This window comes from Nothoprocta perdicaria, unplaced genomic scaffold (assembly GCF_003342845.1).
Source record: "Nothoprocta perdicaria isolate Ctin4 unplaced genomic scaffold, notPer1 scaffold_0, whole genome shotgun sequence".
Lineage (NCBI taxonomy): Eukaryota > Metazoa > Chordata > Aves > Tinamiformes > Tinamidae > Nothoprocta > Nothoprocta perdicaria.
The window spans coordinates 17,594,309-17,618,242 of record NW_020454092.1 but is presented as its reverse complement, the minus strand read 5'-3'; the positions used below and the strand labels follow the sequence as shown (position 1 = coordinate 17,618,242).

At 42.3% G+C, this 23,934-nt stretch overlaps 1 protein-coding gene across 1 annotated transcript in view; it reads left to right on the top strand.

Moving 5' to 3' along the window:
• SLC1A7 (solute carrier family 1 member 7) overlaps positions 1-18,236 on the top strand; it is a 44,516-nt gene extending 26,280 nt beyond the window's left edge. The window contains exons 5-11 of the mRNA XM_026045540.1: positions 629-848; positions 4,086-4,185; positions 5,549-5,782; positions 11,173-11,367; positions 13,573-13,707; positions 16,277-16,376; positions 17,880-18,236. Coding sequence (XP_025901325.1) covers positions 629-848; positions 4,086-4,185; positions 5,549-5,782; positions 11,173-11,367; positions 13,573-13,707; positions 16,277-16,376; positions 17,880-18,116 — 1,221 coding nt within the window. The 3' untranslated portion in view covers positions 18,117-18,236. The remainder of the gene's footprint in view (positions 1-628; positions 849-4,085; positions 4,186-5,548; positions 5,783-11,172; positions 11,368-13,572; positions 13,708-16,276; positions 16,377-17,879) is intronic.
• Positions 18,237-23,934: the final 5,698 nt, after the last annotated feature.

Below are 23,934 nucleotides of genomic sequence, written 5' to 3'. Positions count from 1 at the left end.
TCCTTAGCAGCAGAAGCAGATGAACAGCTAAGAGCACTAAGTAATTTTYATATTTGTACAGTGTATTGTATATATCCTGGATTATAGATGCTCTACTAGTCTCACCAGGTATCTTCCTAGAGTATCACAGATTTTGTGGGGAGGATGGTTTGTAGCTCCTGAGCATGGGCTGGAGGAGCTGGAGGAGGAGTGTGTGCAGCTCTCAGGTACAACAGGGCTATTAAAGCACTGGGTACAGATTGCTGACCAGAAACAGCAAATTTTGTAACATGAGCTTAAAAAATAGGAAGGATGGATCAATAAACGGTGCACATAGTCAATGCCTATAGAGCAGCTACCAGGAAAGGAAGGAGGGACTGATTTCTAATGAAAATATAGATTGGAAGCCCATTTCTCTTTGAGGGGAGCAGATGGAGAAGCACCTCCTGGTTTGGTGAGAATAGGGACCTGGAAGCAAACTTCTTCATTTTCATTCTAATCCTTGTTCTGTCAAAGACTCATCTGCTACCATAAGCTAAACTCTTTCCCTCTGACATGCAGCCTCATTTATCAAAGCACTTAGGGGGCCTCATTAAACTGTTAATTCCTGCTGGAATATTAATTAGAAAAATCTTTTGCTTTCTTTCAGTATCGCACCAAGACTATTCCCATCATTAAATCCAGCAAAGCATCATCTGAAAGCACCACTCGCCGCATTATAATATATGGAGTCCAGGATGAGAATGGATCCAATGTCCAGAATTTTGCCTTGGATATCACTCCCCCTCCTGAAGTGATTTACAAATCGGAACCAGGCACTAGTGATGGCATGAATGTGCTAGGGATTGTGATATTCTCTGCAACAATGGGTAGGTTTCAGATATGTTTGACTTCCAAAAATCCACATATCCATTTATGAAGAAAAAATAGAGGTTGAGTTGTTTGGATTCTTGATGTCTTTTTTTTTTTTTTTTTTTTTTAACTGATTCTATTCAAACTTTGTGGAAAAAAGAGCTGTTCTTGCAACCTTTGAAGAAAAATTTTCTAAATTCTTGATAATTTATTCCATGCTGTTCTCTGTGCATGAATTATATTCTCTATATATTACTTCTGTTTTTTAGTTTTTGAGCTTTCATTTGTGAACCRTTTTTGCTTCAGATGGAAGAAAAATAGAAATGTCTTACATCATTTTTAAAGACAGTTGTCTGAAGCATCAGTTCATCCCTTCATACGAATTCAGTATGCCAGCAGCAGTGTCATTAACTGAGTGGTACCAGGAGGACAAGAGCAAAGCATGATCTCTTTCATTCTTCTGGGGAAAAAGTGACCACAATTTGATGTCTGGGATAACTCAGGGAAGCTTTCTATTGCTATAAGCATAGCAAACATAAACAAACAAGTCCATCACAGACTTTTTCCCCAAAGTCCAAGAAGTTAGGGCATTTCTAATGCCCAAAGCACCAGGCTTTGTGCCATGTGAACAGAATAACCCACTCGCACACAAACACCCTGGTTTAAGTCCTCCCCACCTGGCACAGGTGGCTTTTGCCCTAGAGTCTGCCCTATCTGAGGATCTTATCACTTTATTAGTATAGAACCTGTGTCAATCATTTATGTAAGAAACAATCCACATAATTGGCCTCGGAGCTATCTTGGTAAATGGGTTACAAAGGTAAATTTATAATCATGCCCTAGTTAGTCTCAACAAAGGTAATTACACTGTGATTACTGCAAAAAAATTGATGAAATTATCTTCATCCGAATTTATTCTTGGGCATTAATTTGCTCTGTAAATAGAGTTCCGTAAAATTTCTTTCTCTTTTTTTTATTATCTTCTCTAGCAGGAGGTATCAAAAATCTAGCATGAGGTATCRAAAATCATTTATGGAATTAGCAGATTTGTCTCAGTTTCTTCATTTTTCTGGAGCATGCTATTCTATATGCAACACTGCTGGCTGTCCCCCAGTGTGTAATACTTTATAGTCAGTTCTCAAAGTACTCTGTTGCAGCAAGCAATATTCCAGCCAAGTACTGGCTATGAATGAATTAATTACATATCTTTATTAGAATCAAGGGCAATTATATAATTTTGAGCACAGAAGACCTCCCATTTTCTTCCCAGAACTGCATGTATTTCTTCTGCCATGCCTCTAATTCTTTTTAGCCCAGGGATAAGGGGAGGGAAGCTGAGAGCTGCTTTCTACAGTAAACGTGCTGCTATTGTGTCGAAGGACCAGCTGCAGATAAGCCTGAGACACTAAGCCCTCAAATCTTGTCATATTCTGATTATTTCACACTGTTGTTTTGAACCGAGGACAAAGGCCAACATTTATCACTGTCTTCAGCTTTCAGCCTCCTTCTGAAAAACTGAAGCACTTAAAGTAGAAGGCATGTGGCCTCAGTCTCCAAGGAAGAAGGGTATCCAAAATTTTTGTTTCTTCCAAAAATTCTATCCAGGCCTTGGTGCCTGGTGACAATTTTGCTCACTCGGGCTGAATCTTACCTGCATGAAGATATACTAAAAGATGATGCTAGGCGTTCCCCAAGTTGTGACTAGCTGTACTGCTTCTGCATAGACAGTGTGCAGGAATTTCTGTTAGAGATTATCACGAGTGGGTAAGAGTTGAGATATCAGATCTGTTTTTCTCAGAAAAGGCCACGTTATTTATTAACCACAAGAAAAACGTGGTTTTTCTTGGACTGAAATGGAGCTTGGTACGCTGGCACTGTGGACAGGACACCCCAGTACTGCCTGCCCCACTCACTGCCCTCAGAAACAGCATGATACTCAGATAGGCAAGTCTTTTACAGAACAAACTTCACTTATTCCTATAAAATGAAAGTGAAAACATTTCTTCTGCTCAGCATTATATGGACTTAGAAGCTATAGCACTCTTGGACTCTTGTAAACTGCCACAGCTTAATAAAACCAACCAGGCATCATATGTCAAATTGTATTTAGAATCCTTCTAGCACAGATGAGAAATATGCTTAAGAAGAGTATTGTTTTCCAACCTAAAACTTAAAGCTTAGATGAATATTAACAAGCTTTTAAACCCACATTTTGAGCACACAGTTATTGTGAAATCACTAGATAAGATACTGATCCCTCCCTGCTTTGGGACGGCTTTGCCCCGGCCTCTTACAGCCTGACCTGACCCAGCTGCAGACACAGATGTGGCCTCCCAGGGTGCAAGGCTGGGCTGCCCCTGGAAGCCAGCGTGCAGAGCCAGTGCCAGCACCTAACGCCTGCCCAGCCCCTGGCCTCCTCCTGAATCCCCCTTCCAAGGCTGCCTCAGCCACTGCACTTCGTTTTTGAAGTGTTTCCTTCACTAATTAACTCAAACACTCGCAATCCTTTCAGGCAGAAAATTAATAACATGGGAAAACAATGTATATTTATATACATTTTTAGCGAAAAATGCTGCCTGAGAATATATGGATATCTAACACATCCCAAACCYGTACTCTTTTCCTTTCCTAACGCTGTCTCAGGCAAATGGATTTTTCTTGCTTGCTTTGCTAGTTAAACTAGATAACAATTAGGTTTTTCTTCACATGATTTTTCATTTCCTTTTCTCCCCCAAATTTGCCAAGTCCAATCAGTTATGAGGGCTGATTACTATTAGGTAGACAGGTATCAAGTGAAAACTGGATGAAGCCGCCTATCATAATTTGCCCCAAATATATATAGGCCCAGATGTTGACTCTACACTGAGAGTGTTGTCCATTTTAGGAAGGGACGGCAGGCTTGCAGAGACAAAGGCTTTAACTAGACAGTGTTTCTCATTCTGTCTTCCAGGAATCCCTCACAACTGGTAAATCTCTTCTCAGGGCTTCATGAAAGATAGTTAAGCAAACAGGCTCAGTTTAATAATTAGTAATAGTAATCAGAAGGTCTAAAACCAAAGCCCAGAAACAGCAACTCCACTGGAAAACTTTCAGGGAACTGCAAAATCAATAAAAAACAGGGAGCTAGATGACAGCTCTAGGTAGCTGAAACAATGGTTCCCTCATGTTCTCTTTGAATTACAGAAAGGAGGGAAAACACTGGGGATTTGCATGAAGGTACATGAGAATTTAAACATGAATGCATTTGTTTGCAGGTATAATGCTGGGAAGAATGGGAAACAGTGGTGTTCCTTTGGTCAGTTTTTGTCAGTGTTTAAATGAATCTGTCATGAAGATAGTGGCAGTTGCTGTTTGGTAAGTAACCATTTTATTAAGAAAATCAAATATATATATTTTTAGGAGAACGGGAGGTGACCAACAGAAGCAAAAGCTAGCCCTGTAAAAATGGTGAATTTTTGGCAAATGTGCATATTTCATGCTTAGATTTGTATCCTACTAAAATAACCACTGTTATAGCTCCATAACATCAATGCAGTAACAGCTTAGATTATTTCAGGCTTAATTTCCCTTTTTTTCTCCAAAATTCCCTCTGGTTGTTTCCCTTGAAATGTGAGGCCGTTTTTGCCCAGCAGTCAAGGCACTTGGAAGTTCAAAGCAGCTCTTCAATAGGCAGTGCAGAGAGTCCCCAGGCGTGCAGGCTGCCGCGGCGCCCTGCTCGCTGGCAGCAGGAGCGTGTGACTCAGCTTCGCATCCTCCCCAGCCTTCAGGGGGTCCCCGGACGCGGCTCGGCCACACGTGGGGGATCCTGCTGCCAGCACTTGGCCTCCCATTCCGGCTTCCTGCTTCCATGTGACTAAGCCGAGTCTGGCAACGATTTTTTGGCCAGATGGAGCCGAGGGAGCTGTAATTTCTGGAAGGATGAGGTRAAGTGGCAAGCAGACTGGGGTGTAAGTCCTCGAGCTGGCACAGCTGCAAATGGAAGGTGGGTGGATGTCCCCAGATCTATTTATATATACTTTTTAATTTGAAGCTCCCTAGGCACCTGAGACTTTACATTGCGGTGAACATGAAAGCACTCCAGCTTTGATAAAGCTCCTATCTCATGTCCRGTCCAAAGGGAGATTCAGAAAATAGAGCACCAAGAGCTCATTTAACACATATTGGTAATTCCACACAAAATACAGAAAGAGCCACTAATTTTCTGAAACTTGGCAAGGAAACATAGAGGGAAACATAGGGGCCGAGATGGTGGGACAGTCTTCTCACATCTCACCTAAGGACTGTGTAAGCATTTGCTTAATGTCCAACAGCAGCTGTGAACCATCACACAAGCACACACACAGGCAGAGCAGCTCAGGATCTCCCTTCTCCCAAGCAAATGATCTGCTTTAAGCTGCAAGGTCAGAGCCTTCACCTGAACCAGCACATTTTAAATTCACTCCTGAGCAATCACAGAACCTCAAATGTGCTGAAGGGCACCCTGCMTAAAAGAGTGTTTAGCCTAGTGCTTAGGGCACAATCCTCAAGTGTGAGGGATTAAATACAGTCAGTCAAGCTTAAATAGATTCAGTCTGGTGAAACAACTCAACCCAGATATGCCCTATCCACTCAGGATGCTTTCGCTGTGCTGGTATTGGAGGCACAATAATTTTTCATCTCATACTGGTTGACAGAAGTCAGCTCTCTCCTAATAACAAGTGTCTTTCCTTCTGCTCAGGTATTTTCCATTCGGAATAGTATTCCTAATTGCTGGCAAAATCCTAGAAATGGATGACCCTTCAGCCATTGGAAAGAAACTGGGTTTCTACGCCATTACCGTGGTGTGTGGCCTGGTTGTGCACGGGCTCTTTATTCTGCCAATGATGTACTTCTTCATCACCAAGAAGAATCCCATTGTCTTCATCAGAGGGATCCTTCAAGCCTTGCTCATTGCCCTGGCCACATCCTCCAGGTATTCTGCAGTTTCGTAGACAGATGCAATGAAGCATTTTGCTAGACCCAAATTCCAGCATTCTCTTGGGAACAGCACCGYACAGGTGTACTGGAGCAGACATGCTTGTATCTAAGCTGTGGCCCATATCCAGATCACTGATACGTTTTTTGAAGATGTGTCTCTCCACTTTTGGCAGCTACGAGCAGCAGCCATTTGACAATAATGTTTGTCACAGTTTCTCCTCAGTTTAAAAAAGGCTGGATAAAAGAGACTTTACTTAAAGGACTGGAAAGGAAATAAGCGTATTTTTCCGCGAAAACAAACATTGTGCTTGTACACATTTAGCATATGTAAAGGATACAAAATTTGTCCAGATTTCAATTTTTGTATTTAGTGGAGAACCTCCTAGTTCTGGCATATGGAAACATTTTACCCTTTCTACTCATCTTAGTCTTTGTTTTTTTGCTAAATTAAGACTGTGGTTGCAAGCTGTTGTCCAGCACTGGGAAAATATTTAGGTATAGTGCCAAAAGAATAATGTTTTCACATCCTCTTTAGGGAGGATGTATAATGAGTTTTAACCATAGTTGAAGAAAGGTACAGTGGAAATGGGAAACAGCTTGTGAAAACTGGTTGTGAAATGTCTAGCAACATGGATAAACTTTTGAATTGGAAGTGCTTGAAAAGACTGGAACTGACTTGCACAGAGCAGAAACAAGAAAGACAAATAAAATAACATTTCCACATAGCAGATATCTGAAAATAGTGTCTCATGAGAGGCTGGTGGCCTCTTACTCCACAGGAACAAGAACAGCTGTATCAAGCACTTCCTATGCAGTGATGAAAGCTACAGAATGAGTTAAAAATGCTAGACAAATAGGTTTCCCTGGGATGTCTTATATATTTATTATTTACACTGTCATGAAGAGGGCTAAAGAAGAGAAAAGAAGTGTTTCTTTTATCTCAGCTTGATTTCATGTATTTGCTTTTGACTTTTTAAAATTATTATAGTTATTATTTTACAAAGATATTGGAAAATACTAATTCCAGATCTTGATACTATGACAGTTAGTGACAATATCTATCTTCATCTACTTCTTCATCTACTTAATTTATACCTCCAAATTAGTATAAAACCAGTAAGAGTGTACATGTCTTAATTCTAAAGAAACTTACCCTGGAAAAAACATAGTATTGTTGGAAGCTGTTGCCTTTCCACAGTGTTTCATTTTACAAGGTTTTCTTCATATTTAATAGTTTGCTCCCAATGATCCTGTATCGCATTCCGTGAAATACAGGCTCAGGAAAAAGTTATGTCCTGGGTGGAGTTTTATATTGTAACTGGTTTAAATAATTAAGTTGGCTCTTTTTTTTTTTTTTTTTTAGTRAGCATTAAAGGTCTATAACTTGGGATGTCATCACATCCCCTGCTTCTAGTAAGATGTCCCTTTGACACTCAGCAATGTTAGTGTTGGAAAAGGTCCTTCAGGTTCACATTTGACACATTTGACTCTCTGCCTTACTCCTCTAAGAAATCTCTTTCTGAAGAACAATATTTTTTCTCCTGTGTTGTTTATTCCATTCTCTTCTTAACGGAACATTTTCTTAAAAAGTTCATCTGAATTATTTACTTTTTAGAAAWAAAAAGAGAAATTTTTCATTTTGCTCATTTCACATTTATCATCTATAGAAAAGTTTGTCCATTTCTCATTTTTTCTATTAATAGGCAGCAAAATTAATGAGCTCTTTCACTGGAACAGATCCTTTGTCAAGTAAGACTTCAGTCAGATTTTTAAAATTATCATAGGTTCCAACTTTTTCATAAAGTAATTTCCTTTTTATCATTTTTCATGTTTTCATCAGCATTATATTTTGACTTTATATTCAATTTACTATTCCTCAGAAATATTTAGGTCTTGTGCTCCTTTAAATAACTTTCTCCCATTTCTATCAAAGCAATTCATGGTTTCTTCATGGGATCTCATCTTTCACTCTGTCTCTTTGCAGTTATAATGCCTTCTTTGTAGTTTATAACATCTGTGTGTCATAATTTATAATATCTGCAGGCCTAGGGTGGGTTATGGTACATCTCAAAGTTGGAAATGTTCCAGTGCCAATATTATCAATCACAGCAGTAAAACCAAATGTCAGGAATGATATACAGTAACAAAAATACCAGATCTACAAATGTGCATAGGGGATTAATTCCATGCATGTATCTGAAGCTGTATTACTTTTTGGAAGAGGTGTTGGGGTTGGCTTGGGGGTTATAGATCAGTTATCTTTTCTCGTGCTGACTTGCAGAAGGGCTCTGAACTTCCAGCTCTGGAGCTTGGACACTGATGGAGTTGGGTCTTTGTGCCCCCTCTATCAGCCCATACATTTTGCAAATCCAGCCCAGGCACAACATGGCCATTAATGTTTTTCCTTCTCAAACAGCAGTGTCTTGTCTAGAGATGGCTGAACTTTTCACCTTGGTTACACTGCAAGGAATGGATACTGCGCATAGCTGAGCCGATGCCAAGAGAACATGCACAAGTAATTGGGGCTGGATAGGAGAGCTGCCTCTCCTGACAGTCCCCACAGCTGTATTTGGTTAACTAATACTTGCCACAGGGGCATTATATAACACTCATAATGTGGGTATTGGATTTTCAGCTCATCTTTGAGGAGAACAAAGGGTTGATTTTAAGCATATTGATGTGTTTCTTGCAGATGTTTCTATGTCAGTCCAGGTCTACATCGAATGATAGAAAGCACATCACAAATCAGTGCTCTGATAGCCAGGCCAGCTAGTCTGCACCTGTGGACAGATTGCTTTTCAAGCTAAAAGCCTTAACTTCAAGAAGAAGGAACATTATTTTGTACAAAACTAGAAAGGTACCACAAAGGGACCTTAAAGCCACTAACCAGCCATGTCATTCCAATCATTTTATTGAAACAGGGCCTTATTTCAGTGCATTCCCCTTTAGTGAAAGGTTCTGCACTCCATTCTCAGTCCCGTTTTGCTTGCCTAGAAATCACAGTCACACAGCAATTTATTGACCTTGGGTTACACTGACATTACTGGAGAGGTAGGGACAGAGAAGAAGGAAATCGTCTGATGTCAAACTCTCACCTGGCTTTGGCAACAGGCACCTATAGCAATGTAAATAGCTCCTTCAATGTCAGTGAAGTCATTGCCCCTCTTGCCCCTGTCTAGCCCCCTTCATGTGTCCACCTCGCCACCTTTTACTGCAYTGATCAACCAGTATTTGACCTGCAAACAAAATTCCTCTTGATTTTAGCTTTCATGCCATAGACATGAGGGAATTTTATTTTTCTAGGTCATCTTTCCATTAATGAATTAAAGCAGCATCTTCTCAGTGCTGCATCCCATCAAAAGAAACAATTTTCATCTTCTCTGAAGACAGACTGTAAATTTTGAGTATTTCAAGGGTTTTTGCTGCTTATGAAACACTAAGATCTTGGCTGTTGCGGAGTGTAAATTAAAGGCAGATTTAGCAAAGGGGAGATGAGATCAGTTTGTTGATTTTTTGGAGCAAATACCAAAATGCATTTGAATGATAAGATAAACAGAGCGGGCTGCACAGCTGTTCTTCTGCTGTCATACCAAGTGGCTCGCACTAGTGAAAGCTTGGCCTGATCACCCGTTAGCTTATGTCTCTGCAGCTGCAGAGCCTTATCCAAACCAAAATTGAGATAACACTCTAAAAATATATTTTTAATTATCAATGAGGTAGTGCTAGGAGAAGAAGATATCCCTCATCTTAGCTGCAAGCTTTAGAGAACATTTTAAAACCAATCACTAGTTAAGTGCTCTGCGTCTAACAGCATAAAATTCAAAATAAAGCAACACCTAACTCTGTGAATTAATAAACAAGATAAAAGGTTCTTGTGAAAACAGTATCATACATTCAGGGGAAGTAGGTGTAGGACTTTTTGTTTGTGTCATTGGTATTGTTGGATTCTTTCCTCAGTTTATTTTTGATCACATCTCAAACAAATCCAAAGATGTCAGTCAGGTCAAACTTGCACCTTCCCACCTCAGCTTTCTGCTCTATAAACATGAAGGCACTCAGGTTTAAAACTGTTATGACTGGAGTGTAGACAAGGTGGAAAAGGACTTGAAAAGTTAACTTTTTCCTCCTCTCTTCCTCACAAACAGGTCAGACAGAGTTCTGTTCCAGAAAAAAATGAGAACAAAATGAAATGAAAAATGAAATGACTTCGGAAAGACTTTTTGAAAAGCAAATAATCCTCCAGAAACAAAGCAGCTTCGGGGGGGGAGGCATTGAATTGTAGGCTTGGTAATTAATTCCTGCCAATACCTGTAGTTAGGAAGATCTAGACCCGTTTCTATGGCAGTCTGCTATAATTACAGCTATGCCAGGATTTTCTATCCCATAGTATTAGTGCACTCCCGTCTCACCCTTTTGTTTTACAAACACTTTATGGTAAACAAGTCATAAAGAATTCCAGTCGTTCAAAAATAAATGGGAAAAAAATATATGCATGTCCAAGAGAGAAGTTACTTCTTGAGGACTTTGGGGTTTTATGCTTTCCTGTGTTTATTTTTCAAAGTAAAAATTGTTTTAAATATTAGGACTGACAGAATTAAGAAACTGAATATAAGCCAGTTACCAGAGTTCATCAATTTTTAATTGCTTCCCTGCCTTTTCAGCTTATTTGCAAACTTGGAGAATTACTTCTGCACAGATTTTAATGGTAATCACTGCCTATCTGCCTATCATCAGTCACATATTTTAGGAAAAAGTTATCAGAAACCAAAAAAATGACAAAAGCACCCTCTGATAGACAATATTTTTTGCCTTTATCTTGCAAGAAGTTACTTTTCTGTTTCAAACACTGTTGCATCCTCAGACAGCAGCTTGCACAAATGGGGAGTTACCTACTCATGGAAACGTTTTGCTAATACATTCTAGCAGATTTAGGACTATGATTTTATCAGAGTTTTCGGAATCTCTATATTTTGTAGGTCAAATGACTAAAAAAAGACTGATAAAAGAACTTACAGATCAAGTGTGTTGTATTTTYATTAAAAGCAGATAATGATCATTCTACCGCTTAAGTATCACTGACACGTTGTTTTAGGGCTAACAACCCTGAGTGAATTGGACTGAACACACTATTGAAAAGATTAGTTGTTTATGATGTGAGTGTGACACTAAACAATAAAATGAAGAATGCCTCCAAAACAAAAGACCAATAAAGTACAGAATGAACATAAATATGTTCAGGAATATTACTATTTAAAAATACATGCATCTTATTGAAAAGGAGGACATTTACAACCAGAAAATGTTTAATAACTTTTCTTCATTAATGGAAGAAGGTTGGGAGAGATAAAAATAATTTCAGCCTGTTTCTCTCTGTGCTTTTTGCAGTTCAGCTACCCTGCCCATCACTTTCAAGTGCTTGTTGGAGAATAACCACGTGGACAGGAGGATTGCGAGGTTTGTGCTGCCGGTGGGAGCCACCATCAACATGGATGGGACGGCCCTCTACGAAGCGGTGGCAGCCATCTTCATCGCGCAAGTAAACAATTATGAACTGGACTTTGGGCAGATTATTACTATAAGGTACAAACCTCAAGTTCCACATGTTGTGCTTTGCCTCCCAGGTCAAATTCTCAAGTCCTGTTGAGAATTTGTTGGCCCCAAATGAAAGCTGGAGCCATAAATATTTCTCTTAACTGAGGAAATACTTGGGAGAGCCACAGACCGCTGCATGATAGGGGTGTRCAGAGATCTACTGAGATACTACTATCAGGAAAGGTTTTCATCAGATGTTATACCATCCAGATTTTTTTAATGGCTGCTGCTAAAGCAGAAAACTTCATAAACAACTATGTTCTCGGTGGGTAGAGAATGCTATAGCTGCATACTCCTTCCTTGAATGGTCTGTAATGGATCCAAAGGAATAAAAGATCCAGCTAAACAATTACTGCCAGAATAAATTCACTGGCTGCCAAAGAATGCCTCAGGGACTGAAACCTGCAGGTTTCCAGCAGGGAACAAATGATTAGAAAAACATTCTTCATAATCAGAGCCTTGTGCAACACATTTGAGATCTACTTACCTACCCACCCACTGACCTCACCACTACCCTTTTGCACTGCTGGGCCTTGAACATCTTCTGAGCAACTTAAAACCCTCCTGACAAGAGCATGCTAAAACTAACCCCACATAACAGTTSAGGGTTGCTGATGTACATATGGGGGGATAAAAGGCTAGACTAGAAGCARAAGTATCCCTATGAACTGTTGCTCTAGGCTGTCTCTGTCTCTGAAAATCACTGGAGTGACAACATGCAAAAGTTTAGTCTTCTGTGATTTTGCATTGGTAATGTTTATAGACTGTGGTCCCAAAATGTGGCATAGATCATGCCATAAACATTTGAATATCTGCAGCCAAATTCTAACTATACTCTAACTCACACCTGCCTAAGACCTTGATACTTTAGTACTTGGAGATTTGAAATCCAAACATTCCTCAATACTAGGGTATTTTTGCAAGAGGGATAAAAATGTTAAGGACAAAAAAAATCAGTCTACTTTGCTCATAGCTTTCAAAATCCATATTGAGTTGAATTGAATGTTTTATACAAAGAAACATCTATATTACGGTGAACATGCAGTGGAGTAGCAGATGAGCTTGTCTGTTCAATGTTAATTAAACATTCCTTATTTTGCTCCCAAAGGAATTATAAGACATTCTAGCCTGAAAAGACTTAGGAGGCAGAAACAGTCCTAATGGGGTAGTCAGTTTAAAGTCCTGATCTAATAATCTTTTAATACTCATTAAATTTAATTTTTACTCAAATACTGAGCTTTTACCCTTTTTCTTTCTATCTAAATGATTACAATGCTATTAGGATGCTGTACAAGCTAACTATTTCAAATTTGATTTTTTTATCTTTCTCTTACCCATCACATCCACATACAAAAGCATTTATTTATTGCAGAAAAGGGTTCTAGCTGTAAATACTAATGCTGCTATAGTGATACAGTGTACAGCTGTGAGCAAAATACTGGATATCTGTATGTCTCAGTTTCCACATGGGTGAATATTGTTACCATCATTTTCCATCATGGGAGGAGAATTAGACTTAACTGCAGGCCAAGAGCTCTGAAATTCTGGACAGATAGATGTGGTGGATTATCAGTGTATATGCTTTATGTCATCCCTTYACAGTTGTCAACATGCATTGTGTTTTTTGTCTTTCTGCTGCATGGCCTAGCTCTCCAAAGTGGCCAGATGCRAGGAGGAATTGAATAGAGCCAGTCACTTCTGCTCCTGGAAAAAGGAGTGAAATCTCTCCCTTAAAAATAGCCCCAATGAAGCAGAGAAAAGAAAAAGTTAAGGCTGCCAAGTCTACTCTTGCCCTGGCCTCCCATTCATTTCTGCTTGCCTTGCTGAAAAAAAGGTGTGAAGTTCAAGCAGAAACGCCTTCCAGAAACTGGAGGCATCCCGTCACGTTTGTGCTTCCTTCATGTTCAGATCCAAGTATGCGAAGGCACGGCCTGCACCAGAGCTTCACCTTGGCCCCAAGGCCCRTGGCTGCTGCCAGCCGCGCTCGCCCGGCGCTGTGGGCACAACCAGGCCTCGCTGCCCGGAGCTCCCTGCCCAGGGCGCAGCCGGGGCAGCAGCRATGGCAGCTCGGGGCGCTGCGGGCATCGGCTGGTACAAGGATTCAGGGGCAGCAAAACACCGGGAGAAACGTGACGTTGTCTCTTGCAGAGGGACCCAGTGTAGTTAAAGCCAATTCCTTTCTCTCCGTTGCAGCATCACAGCAACAGCTGCCAGCATCGGCGCGGCAGGAATCCCGCAGGCCGGCCTGGTGACCATGGTCATTGTCCTCACCTCGGTGGGACTCCCCACAGATGACATCACGTTGATAATTGCCGTTGACTGGGCACTGTAAGTTACACTAAGGTGCAGCAATGTTGCTAAAAAAGCAAATTTCTCCAGAGATGCATTTGTAAAAATCTATGTAAAAGACACAGAAAGTAGTTATTTCGCTTGAAACAGTGCTGATGTGGCCTCAGATGCAATATCTTTTCCAAGCAGGTTCTGTACTGTAAAAAGTCACAGGTGAATGCGAGTCATCTTACTGATTGCACACCTTGAGACAGTAGAGTTTCATTACATCAAATTTCTGGGGAAAATGTTTTTAAAAGTTTAAAAGCCCCAGATCTCTTCTACAAAGAATTGGGAGAACCAATTGTTTACATTCATGTTCTGGGTAATAAAATACTATTTATTCCTGTTATTAATAGGAGTCATGAGAGTGGTTTCAGATGCAATTTTAAGATATTTATTTTAAGAATATTAGAGAGATTCTTGTGTAAAGTATAAATGGTATTTGTGGTGTGGACCTGAACTTGAGAAGAGCAGTTTAGCTATTACTAAAGAAATCCTCCTAACACTAGTCACTGAAGTTCAGTTGTTCACAAAGCACAGCAAACCAAAATATTTCTAGTTGTATTACAAAAGTCTTCTTCGCCCTCCATATATCTCTTTCATCCAGCTCTTGCAACATGAATATTTAATTGTTTTTACAGTAAGTCTTCCAGCATATATAGGAATTAGGTTTTTCTGCAGAACTTTAGGAACAGCAAACAAACTTGCTCAGGTTCATATTTCCTGATAGTATTAGAAAGGGAGAAAGGAGCACACCCAGCTTTTAGTCTTTTACAGATGACCTTTCATACAAAACATCTATTTCTACATTACGGCTCTGGGTGGTTTTGTGAGCCTGCAGATGCAAAATGTCCACATGGTTGACATGATGAATATTTCCAGTATTAGATCTGGAAGTCCTAAAGCATGACAACCTGGCAACAGCATTGTCCAAACACAGACCATAATTGGCCAAAGAATACGCAAAGCAATCCCATTTRCTAAAGACTTTCGATTTTCCTAGAAAATCTCTGTCTTCAGGACAGCTCTGAAGTAAAGCCCAGAAGAGTAAGTGAACTCTGGAGCAGTGTTCGTGCAGCTTCTTCCCCAACACAGCTGACTCTGTGTGATTCAGGATTAGCAATCTAGAATATCTTTCCAAAAAATCAACATTTTATGATCAACTAAGAAAAAAAAACAGCTATGAAGTCTGTGTATAACAGGAATTTCTATCAGTAGGCACTATAACAGGACTTGTCACTACTTGTCTTGAGGATTTATTTTCAAGATAAAACCCCAAATCAGAACAGCAGGGATCGAAAATGGTTTCAGCAAACAAGTATTTGATGCAGGAAACTGGTCTATGTTCTGGCAGTCAAATATTATCAATGAATTTATTTGCAATTACACGTACAGTTGGATGTCTGCATGCAAATAAATGTTAGTGCAGGAACTGGTCATGCTAACTATGCAGCAATATTTGCATGTAGGAATACATGCYTAAAATAGATGGAAAAAAAAACAGCCTAGAGTTTAAGTTTTGTTCTATATTAAGGTACATGATCTGAAGTCTGAGCGTTGTTGATGTTGGATTGTCATTCTCTTTAATGAGCCAAACATCTGGAGGATTTTGAATCTCAGTTTTATAACCCACATTTATAAATTAAGCTTCCAATAGGACACAGTTTTCAGATGTGTCTGCTTTCCTTGGAAGGGACATAGCTACATAGTCTATTGAAACATCACCAGTTTTAATTAAAAGATTACAAGTAGTTTTGAGTGTAACACCTATTTATGACAACCCCTAACTTCATGGATTCGCAGCCAATTTTTTATAATTTTTTTTTTTAATGGTGGCGGGTAGAGAACTGAAACAGGGCAAAACTGATCCCTTATGAACAAATGAATCAGTGGAACTGGTAATATACAAAGTACTGTTAAATGTATGAAGCCAAATTGGAAAAAATAAAAGATTGTAAGTAAAAATGAGAAATCTTTAGGAGACGCTGGTAGCCATAACAAATAAGCTTTTTCAGAAATGAGCATAATTTAGGTATGGTCACTGCTGGTAYAGTCTGTAAGAGCAGTTATTCAGCCATCTTCTGAAAAACTGAAATCTGTATTCTGCAAACTGCAGCAATACAGCACTTGGGTTCCTGAGACTGTAGGAGTGGGTCCTTAAACAGCTAATTCAAGGTAGTGGTGGTTATAGGGGCTGCCCTCTACTTTGAGGAAGACGTTTGCAGCACAGACTGTCAGACCAGGTGCTGGACAGTAAAACAAGCACCCAGCTGCAGTCACTGGGKTGCACGGGTTGCATGGGTGGGGAGGCCTAGGTGCTGCCTTAGCTCTGCTGCAGGTTGAGACGTGGAGCACAGGGCGCAGCGCACACAACAGCCTGGAAATCCCACCCGGGCAGCTACAGAACTGACGGGTTTCCTGTGCCAAACTCCCAACTGCCATTTCTAAACTGGTTAGCTCGTAAAAATGCAGTCGAAACAGCTTTCAGCTCTGAACAGCACCGCGATGAAAGATGGGGCGGCTGCTTCAAGAGCCAGCGACTCACCAGCACTGTTCCGTTCGCCAGGGACAGGTTTAGAACCATGATCAACGTCCTGGGAGATGCCCTGGCGGCCGGGATCATGGCCCACATCTGCCGGAAGGAGTTCCTCAAGGACGGCGACGAGGTAAGGGCGGCCAGGCCGCGGTGCAGCGGGCGCCCCGCACGCTCCCGCTCCCGCCTTGGCGGCGCCCGGTCTGCACGTGTSTCAGACACGGGGCAGGACTGGGCATCGCGCTGCCCCACCAGGTGGGACAGAGGGGTCTCTTCCAGGAGGTCAGGCAGAAAGCCACTCAGATTCAGACCTCCCTAGGGTTCCCTGATGCAAAAGTCTCAGGCATGGAGCTGTTTAGCAGAAACAGGCGCATAGTCCCATGCTCAAACAGCAAGGGGAGCCTGGGGGGCCGAACGCTCCCCAGAGCAGCGATGTCCTTGGCCCCGTTCTGCATGTGCCAGGCAGCTGTATCTGACAGGCCTGCACTAGCTTTCATCCACAAGGACAAGAGATTTCCTGCAGAAAAGGGTCTTCCCAGGGCTTAATCTCCAAAGGCGGGCTGCTCTCCTGTGTGTCGCCTAGAGGAAACTACTCGGTGTAATAGCAAAGTTCTACTTCTGATATTATTTCCCCTATTTCACAGCTAGTCTTTCTGGTAAATCCCATTTTCATCTCTTCCTGGACCATCCATTTAAAATTCCAACTCTTTCAAGTTTTATATAGACAGACTCTGAGGTACCTACAGCAATTACTAATGGCAGGGCTAGACCTGAATCCATTGACTACATAAATAGCCAATTACAAATAAAAAGAATCTACAACTTCATGGCAAGGTTTGTCATCAGTTGCAAARCCAGAAGTGTAGCCTGGCTCCCTGCAAACACTGATGTTTTATTGCTGTGCTTTGAACCCAGTCCTGGAGCAGAGTGTTCAGATTTCAGCAGGTTTCACTCAAGAAGAGATGTTTCAAGACTATAAAATCCCTCCTTAGGGATTATTTAGTCATCTGTGATGAGATTTTTTCTTTGCATCATACCCAATAATTGTATTAAAATATACCATTAGTCTTCCATGCGTTTTGGCTGCCTAATTCATGGAGTTAGTCATGTATACCCAAAGGCCAAATTTTCTCAGCTGCGAGCCCACCTCTTTTCTCTGCCAGTATATACGTCTTATTTTCCCTGTCAGAACTTCTGGTTTGACTTAAAGGGCACTTCAATAACCTCATCAGATTAGAGGAAAGGCAGAAAGTGGCATAGTATTAGTCCTCAAAAGCAGGCACTGCCCAAAACGCAGCATGTATTAAGAGTCCATATTGTCTAAACTTGGTCCAGAAATTCTTGATTTTAATTATTTATATCACTTGATGCAAAGATGCAAACAGTTATTATTGTGGGTCTAAGTTAAATTTGAGTTGTGACAGAATTTGCCTTTGGGGAGACCTAGATCCTCCTTCACTTCACCCACACAGTGCCAAGATGCCTCAGTGCATATAAGAAACAGGTCCGTGGGAACCCTAGATAATCCTGTATTGCAAATGTAAAAGCAGAGCAAAAGCTTTCAAAGCAAAGATTCCTTTCCTGTGGTCTGCAGCGAGTAGCTGCAGTTCTATAAATCGCGGTGCTTTCCACACAGGTGCCACTGATCTGTGAATCGAAGCCTCTCAACGTCCATCAGATCGTGGCCTGCCAGCGGAACGGCTGCGTGAAGACCATGACCGAGGCTCGCSGCCCAGACACAGGGACAGGCTTTCAGCACCACATACCCGTGCAAGTGGAGCAAGAGGAGAGCCCAGTGGAGAATCAAACTAAGAAATCCAACAGTAAGGACCACTGCACTATTGAAATAAATGAACTAGAGACGAATGTGTAACCGCTTCTATCTCAAACCCAGTGACCTGATAGCCAGTCTCTACCTCACAGCTGGAAGAGGGACTCTGCCTTGAACAGGAAAATGTGGAATTATGGCCACTCTGCTTGTATTGGAGCTAGGCGACCAGCTGTGACCGTCAGGAAAGGCCCACAGCTTGCGAGAGGCACTTCTTTAGGTGGAAGATTTTAATACTGAGTAATTAAGGGACTTCTCTTTTACCTCTGGACAAACTCATTTGACTCCAAACGTAGTATTTGACATTCCGTTCGCTTTTTTATTTTTTTTATTTGACCCTTTTTGATTTTCTAAAAAGCCTTTTTTTTGGTGAATCTCAGTAAATATGAACACAGTATTTATATAGATTTTCTGCTGTGTGAAAACATTTCACCAAAACTGCTGAAGATGCTAATTTTTGTCTCATATTTGCTAAATAAAGAGCTTGTGCTTAGTTTTAGAAAAGCAGAGAGAAAAATCACACTGATTTCCTGATCTCAAGGTTTCATATGTATTACTAAGTAACACTTCCAATGGTGGGGGAGCAAAATGCTCATTTTCGCAGGAAAACATGCAAAGTTAATTCCGATGGGCAGCCTTCCGAGACAGGCAGTCACGTGTGCCTGATAGCACAGCATTGCTAGGCCGTTGCAGAGCACAGTTTGCCTTCCAAGTGCCAGATCTACGAACCCTTTTTTAACCTAACTCTTGGGTAGAGCCAGGACCAGGCACAGGCGGTGGCAGAGGTAGAGCTAACCCCAACCCTCAAGCACTGGTGCTAACGTGTCCTCTCCTGCAACCTGTAGGCTGCTCTACTGTAAATATGTATAAACTCAGCACTCAAGCTCTTGGACCACGTGCTGCATCCGAAGGGCAGGCTGATCCCAAACTGGAAGCTAAAGCTGATGAGTAATATTTGGGTTTTGTGGGCAGTTTGCTGTGGAAACCATCACATTATTTTTCAGAATTCAGTACTTTGAATTACTTTCTTTCAACTGTCTGCCGAATCTTTCGGTCACAATAACATCTGCTGAATGTGTTTCCAATGTCTGTGCTAGAGAACATTTTTAATAAACCTGCCATTGCAAAACCAGGCTGTCCGTGCACTTCTGCTTTGTGTGTTGTCTTATTTCTTTACCAAACAGGATAATGGAAGTGAGCACAAGTTTTGAAAACCCAGGGCTTGGTACACAGAGTGCACACTAGTTCCTGCCAGTTATCTTTAATACTCATGGCCTATCAGCCCCAGCTGACATGCAGTTAAATGGTACTAACTACTGTAGCCAGTGCTACAGTGTGGTGATCCCATAGGAAAAACAACCCAGGCCAAAGAAACAGCAATTTCTGCACTGGCTGGAATTAGGACTTCACACATGTGATAAGGGTTTTACTGCGAGGTGCATCCTGTGAGGTGCTACTTTCACAGAAAGGATGTGTTCCTTCAGAAACGCATACAGCTGGGAACTCTTCATGATTTGACCCAAGTGATGACAGCAAGCATAGCCCACAGCGTGTATAGACCACCTGAAAATACTGTTTGCTCCGAGACTGCCCTAGAGCAGACGAGCTTCTCAGGGCACCGTGCATGCAATGAGTGATCCCGCAGAGCTGGGAGCGATGTCACAAACCTCAGGCTTTAGTTCCGCCCCGTCCTCACAAACAAGAACCAGCAGCCAGGGAAGAAGCGGCGCAAGAGCCTTGGAGACTTCGGCGCTCTGCGCAAGGTCCCTGCCAGCAGAGCCCACAGCCGGGAGCCCCGGCCTGCCGGGCACAAGGAGCTCCTGGCCTGGCCCCGCTCCGCTCCCCCGGCCACGTGCAGCCCCTGGCTAAGCACAAATTCCTCCGCCTGCTCCCTGGGGATCCTCCCTGTCCGACGCTCGACCCCGGCTCAAGGGATGCTCTGCGCTCGCAGCTGCTCCCACTCCCACCAGGGAAGGGCCGGGCGGCTGACCTGTGCTGGCAAGTTGCCCATCTAGGAGCTGTATCTGAGAACTCGGGAACTGCCTCCAAAAGAAGCTTTTGCAAAAGCATCTTTGTCCTCACGTCACCTTGACCTAGGAGATGCTTCTTGCCTCGCTCCACAGTGTTGCCGCAACAAACACTGGCACCTGGGCTGACGTTTTCTCCGGAAGACTTGAGCAACAGCACTTAATGGTATCTTGAAAGATCTAAGCCAAACCCAGTGCCAAGAAATAATTCAACTTCTGCAAGGTGAAAGTTGTGAGATAAAACTCAAAAGGCAGAGGAAGGAGCCACTTGTGCTCCCCAGACCAAACAGTAATGAACAGCACAGGATTTTGTCCTTCAAACTCCTGCGGTTTGGCAGTGCGGAATGGGAAAGTCTCACAGGTAACAGCACAACAGAATAAACAGGCTGAAGGGGGATTTTAAAATTAACCTTCTGCATCCAAACCCTATTCATAGACTGTCTCACCAGAGTATCTATCCCCTGCACAAGATGAGCTGGATAATGAGCTGAAATAAAAAGTCTTACAAGACTCCTCCATGCTATATAAGTCTAATTCAGAAAATGCAGCAATGCTCTAACAGCACCGTCTGATGAATTTGCTCTTTCAAGTCTACAGCAAACATCATTAATTTTAGCCCCTTTTAGCAGCAGAACTGCTAGCCTGCCAGATGGACAGCCTTGAAACAACYTCGGCCTTTCCTGCTTTCCATAAAAACAGAGTAACTACTAACAGAGGTGGCTGATAGTGCAGGCAAAATGCGTACCCAGGGCATGGATCTGAATCAGAAAGACTCAGGCAGCCCTTGATCTCACACATGGTGAGAACTGCAGCTCTGGCTCCACTGAAGTCCAGAGCATTTTTCCTGTGTCCCTTCCCAGCCACAAGGCAATGAGGAGTGGGAGGTTTTTCCCTCCGGGCACCGAACTGGCCGAGATCAGGCCCACRGCCCTCAAGCTGAGGGGATAAAGCAGCGTGGGTTCCCTCATGAGGGTGCCATGCGACCTGTTTGACTTGCACTCCAGAGCTTCTTTTTGCAATATAAATGGCTGGAAAAGAAGAAAAATCTGCTCACAAATACTAACCAAAAGCCAGAATCCAACTCATCACGTGAAGCTTACTGTACTTAATTGCTGCTTGTGATCTTTCCTAATAAGGATAGAATCTTGCTAGCCATTTTTTTTCCTCCCTCAAAGATGGATGTTTTAATAAGATGGAAAAAGCAGGGGAAGCAAAATAAGAAGTGTTTTATATTCAGCRATATATCACATTACATCTGCTCCAAACAGTCTATGTGCTAGATGGCAAAACCAAAAGAAGGGGAAAAAAAGATTGACCTTGAGATGTCTCATTCTGATTTCACTGCTTCCAGTGGTTTTATTGGGTTTTACCACTAGGCTATTAAAAACATGTGGAAATTACACAGAGCTAAGTCAAACTAAATACTTTCAACTCTGATCTCCCATCTTCTTTTCTATTTAAATACTTTAAATAGTTGTTTTTCTTCAGGATTTTTCTTGCAAATAGACCTAAAGTGCAGAGATTTGTGCAGTCCATAGTTTATTGATAGTTTACCCAGTGAAATGATGCTCTTCATTTTGGAATAAATCACCAAATCTCATCATTCTCCTTTTCAATAGAAGCCAGCATTTCTCTGACCTGAAATCCCTGCTAAGCAAATGTGTKGGTGAGAGGAGTCAACTCGGACAGGAAGGTTTTGTGTCCAAAGCTGTGGCTGGACCTGGCTCTAGCCGAGAGCTCTGCGCGGAAGTCCCAGAGCTCTCCGGTGCTGGGAAGGGCTCCCACAGCAACCCGGTCTCTTCCCAGCTGCTGGGAAGCTTCTCGCTCGTGCTGGACCGAGCTCTAAAGGAGGGTTTCATAGGGCGCCTTTGCTCGGTCTGCAGGGGCATTGGAGGGTTCTGGGCACCCGRGCGCTTGGTCCTGCCCTCTCTGTAAAGCAGGTTCTCACCCAGGTGGGAATGCGCCTGGCTGTAGCACAGCGGTCCATGGCTGGGGTTTATCTGCTGCTGCAGCCGAGGTGAGCAACTCTGGTGGAGAGGATCCCCACAGCCAGGGAAGAGGTCTGCAGTACCGTATAAATAATCAAAGCTAATTTTAGCTCTATAGAAAAGAAAAACCCTAGGTGAAACCTTTTGAAAACAAATTTCTTGGACTGACAACAAATATGCGATTATATCCCAAGCAAGAAAAGCATGAGACTCATATTCATTCCTCGTCTGCAACCAGAGCTGAGACTACAGTAAATCAGTTGGAATCTTTGCTCAAAACCAGCATTCCTGACAGCACCACAGACTTCAGCTACACCAGTTCTGGGGTTTCCATGCGGAGAGCTCCGCACAGTTGTTCACCAAGATTGCGCTAGCCGGTTTCAAGGCTGTTTAAGGAAGGATTTCTTTCCTGACAGACTGTTTAATGACCTTGGACACGACTGAAGGCTTTGGGTGGAAACACTTCATCAAGTCAGTTATTAGAACACGTTTAGCACCCACGGCCTCTGCGCAGATACCCGGCCGGCTGCCTTTGCAGCGCTGAGAGCCAGAGCTGCCGCACGCACGAGACCTTCCTCGCTAAAGTAAACCCAGGGACTCTGCTCACTGCTCCTACACGAGCAACAGAGCGACGAGGTGACACCGGCCCCCATAAATGAATCCCATTAGGAAAGAAACGCCTAGAATAAACAGGGATAAATTCCTATCATACAATCATACAATACCTGTAGTATGTATGTATGTAACACCTGGGGACACCTGGGGCGGCAGCAGGACACCAGCACTTGGGGCACCGTCCCGTGGCGTTTGGGAGCCAAACCTGGACATGGAGCTATCTTCGGCATCCACTGAAGCCTTCACAGCTGAAGTGCTGCATCGGCCCACTCGATCCGCTGTGGCAGTGAAATACTGCATCCGAGCTCAAAAAAGTCCCCAGTTTTCCCTCTTCTGTTCAGTATTTGCTGTGTTCAATAAACAAACTCCAAAGTCAGTTTGCATTAATACCAAGCATGTGCAAATCATACTTAGAAATAAAACTGCCCACTGGACATTTATACTGCCAGGGTTCATTATCTGTACACATAGCAAAGTATTGGGAGCTTTTTCTTCTTCTTTTTCCTGTATGCGAGCAATTCACAGGAAGGAAGTTAAATGGAAACGACGGCTGGTGCCTGTTCCCGGCTCAGCGCTGGCTGCAGAAGGTGCTGGGAAGCTGCTGGGAAGGGAGCTTCCCAGTTCTCTGTCTCTGGAATGGAATAGGAGAAGCCCCAGGTCCTGCTGCCCTGCAGGCAAAAGACAGCCCGGGTATTTTGAAACAAACAGAAGAGAGATTCTTAGATTTCATGGAAATTGCTCTATACTGTACCATGGTCTACAGGACCATGGGGTTTGCAGGAGATGGTGGGGTTGCGATATTGATGGTTCAGCCACGTTCTGTAAGCATTTTACATACAAATCTACTCTAAAAGGCATCTGGAAGGGTATTTTATCACTCATAACTGCATATCTGGTATAAAAAATGTGCTTTCTTATAATGATTTAGGGTCAAGCTTTTATTTTGTTCGGGAAGTAACCTTTTCTTCCAGGATCCCTGACAGTGTTGAACTGTGTAAATTGGGAATTAGCAACTTGGAACTGTTGCAATGTGCTAAAAAAAAACAAAAGGGAGAGTGCGGAAYAAGATCTTCCCCAGCAAGAAAAACAGCTGGTGAAAAATTAAGCCAACTATGTCTGCAAGTAAATCCTGGAAYACAGTATGAAAAACAACATGTGCTCAAGCAGAAATTCTCCTAAGAATAAACCACTTCCCCAAACTCATTAGCTAGCTCTGATGATGAACATTACAAT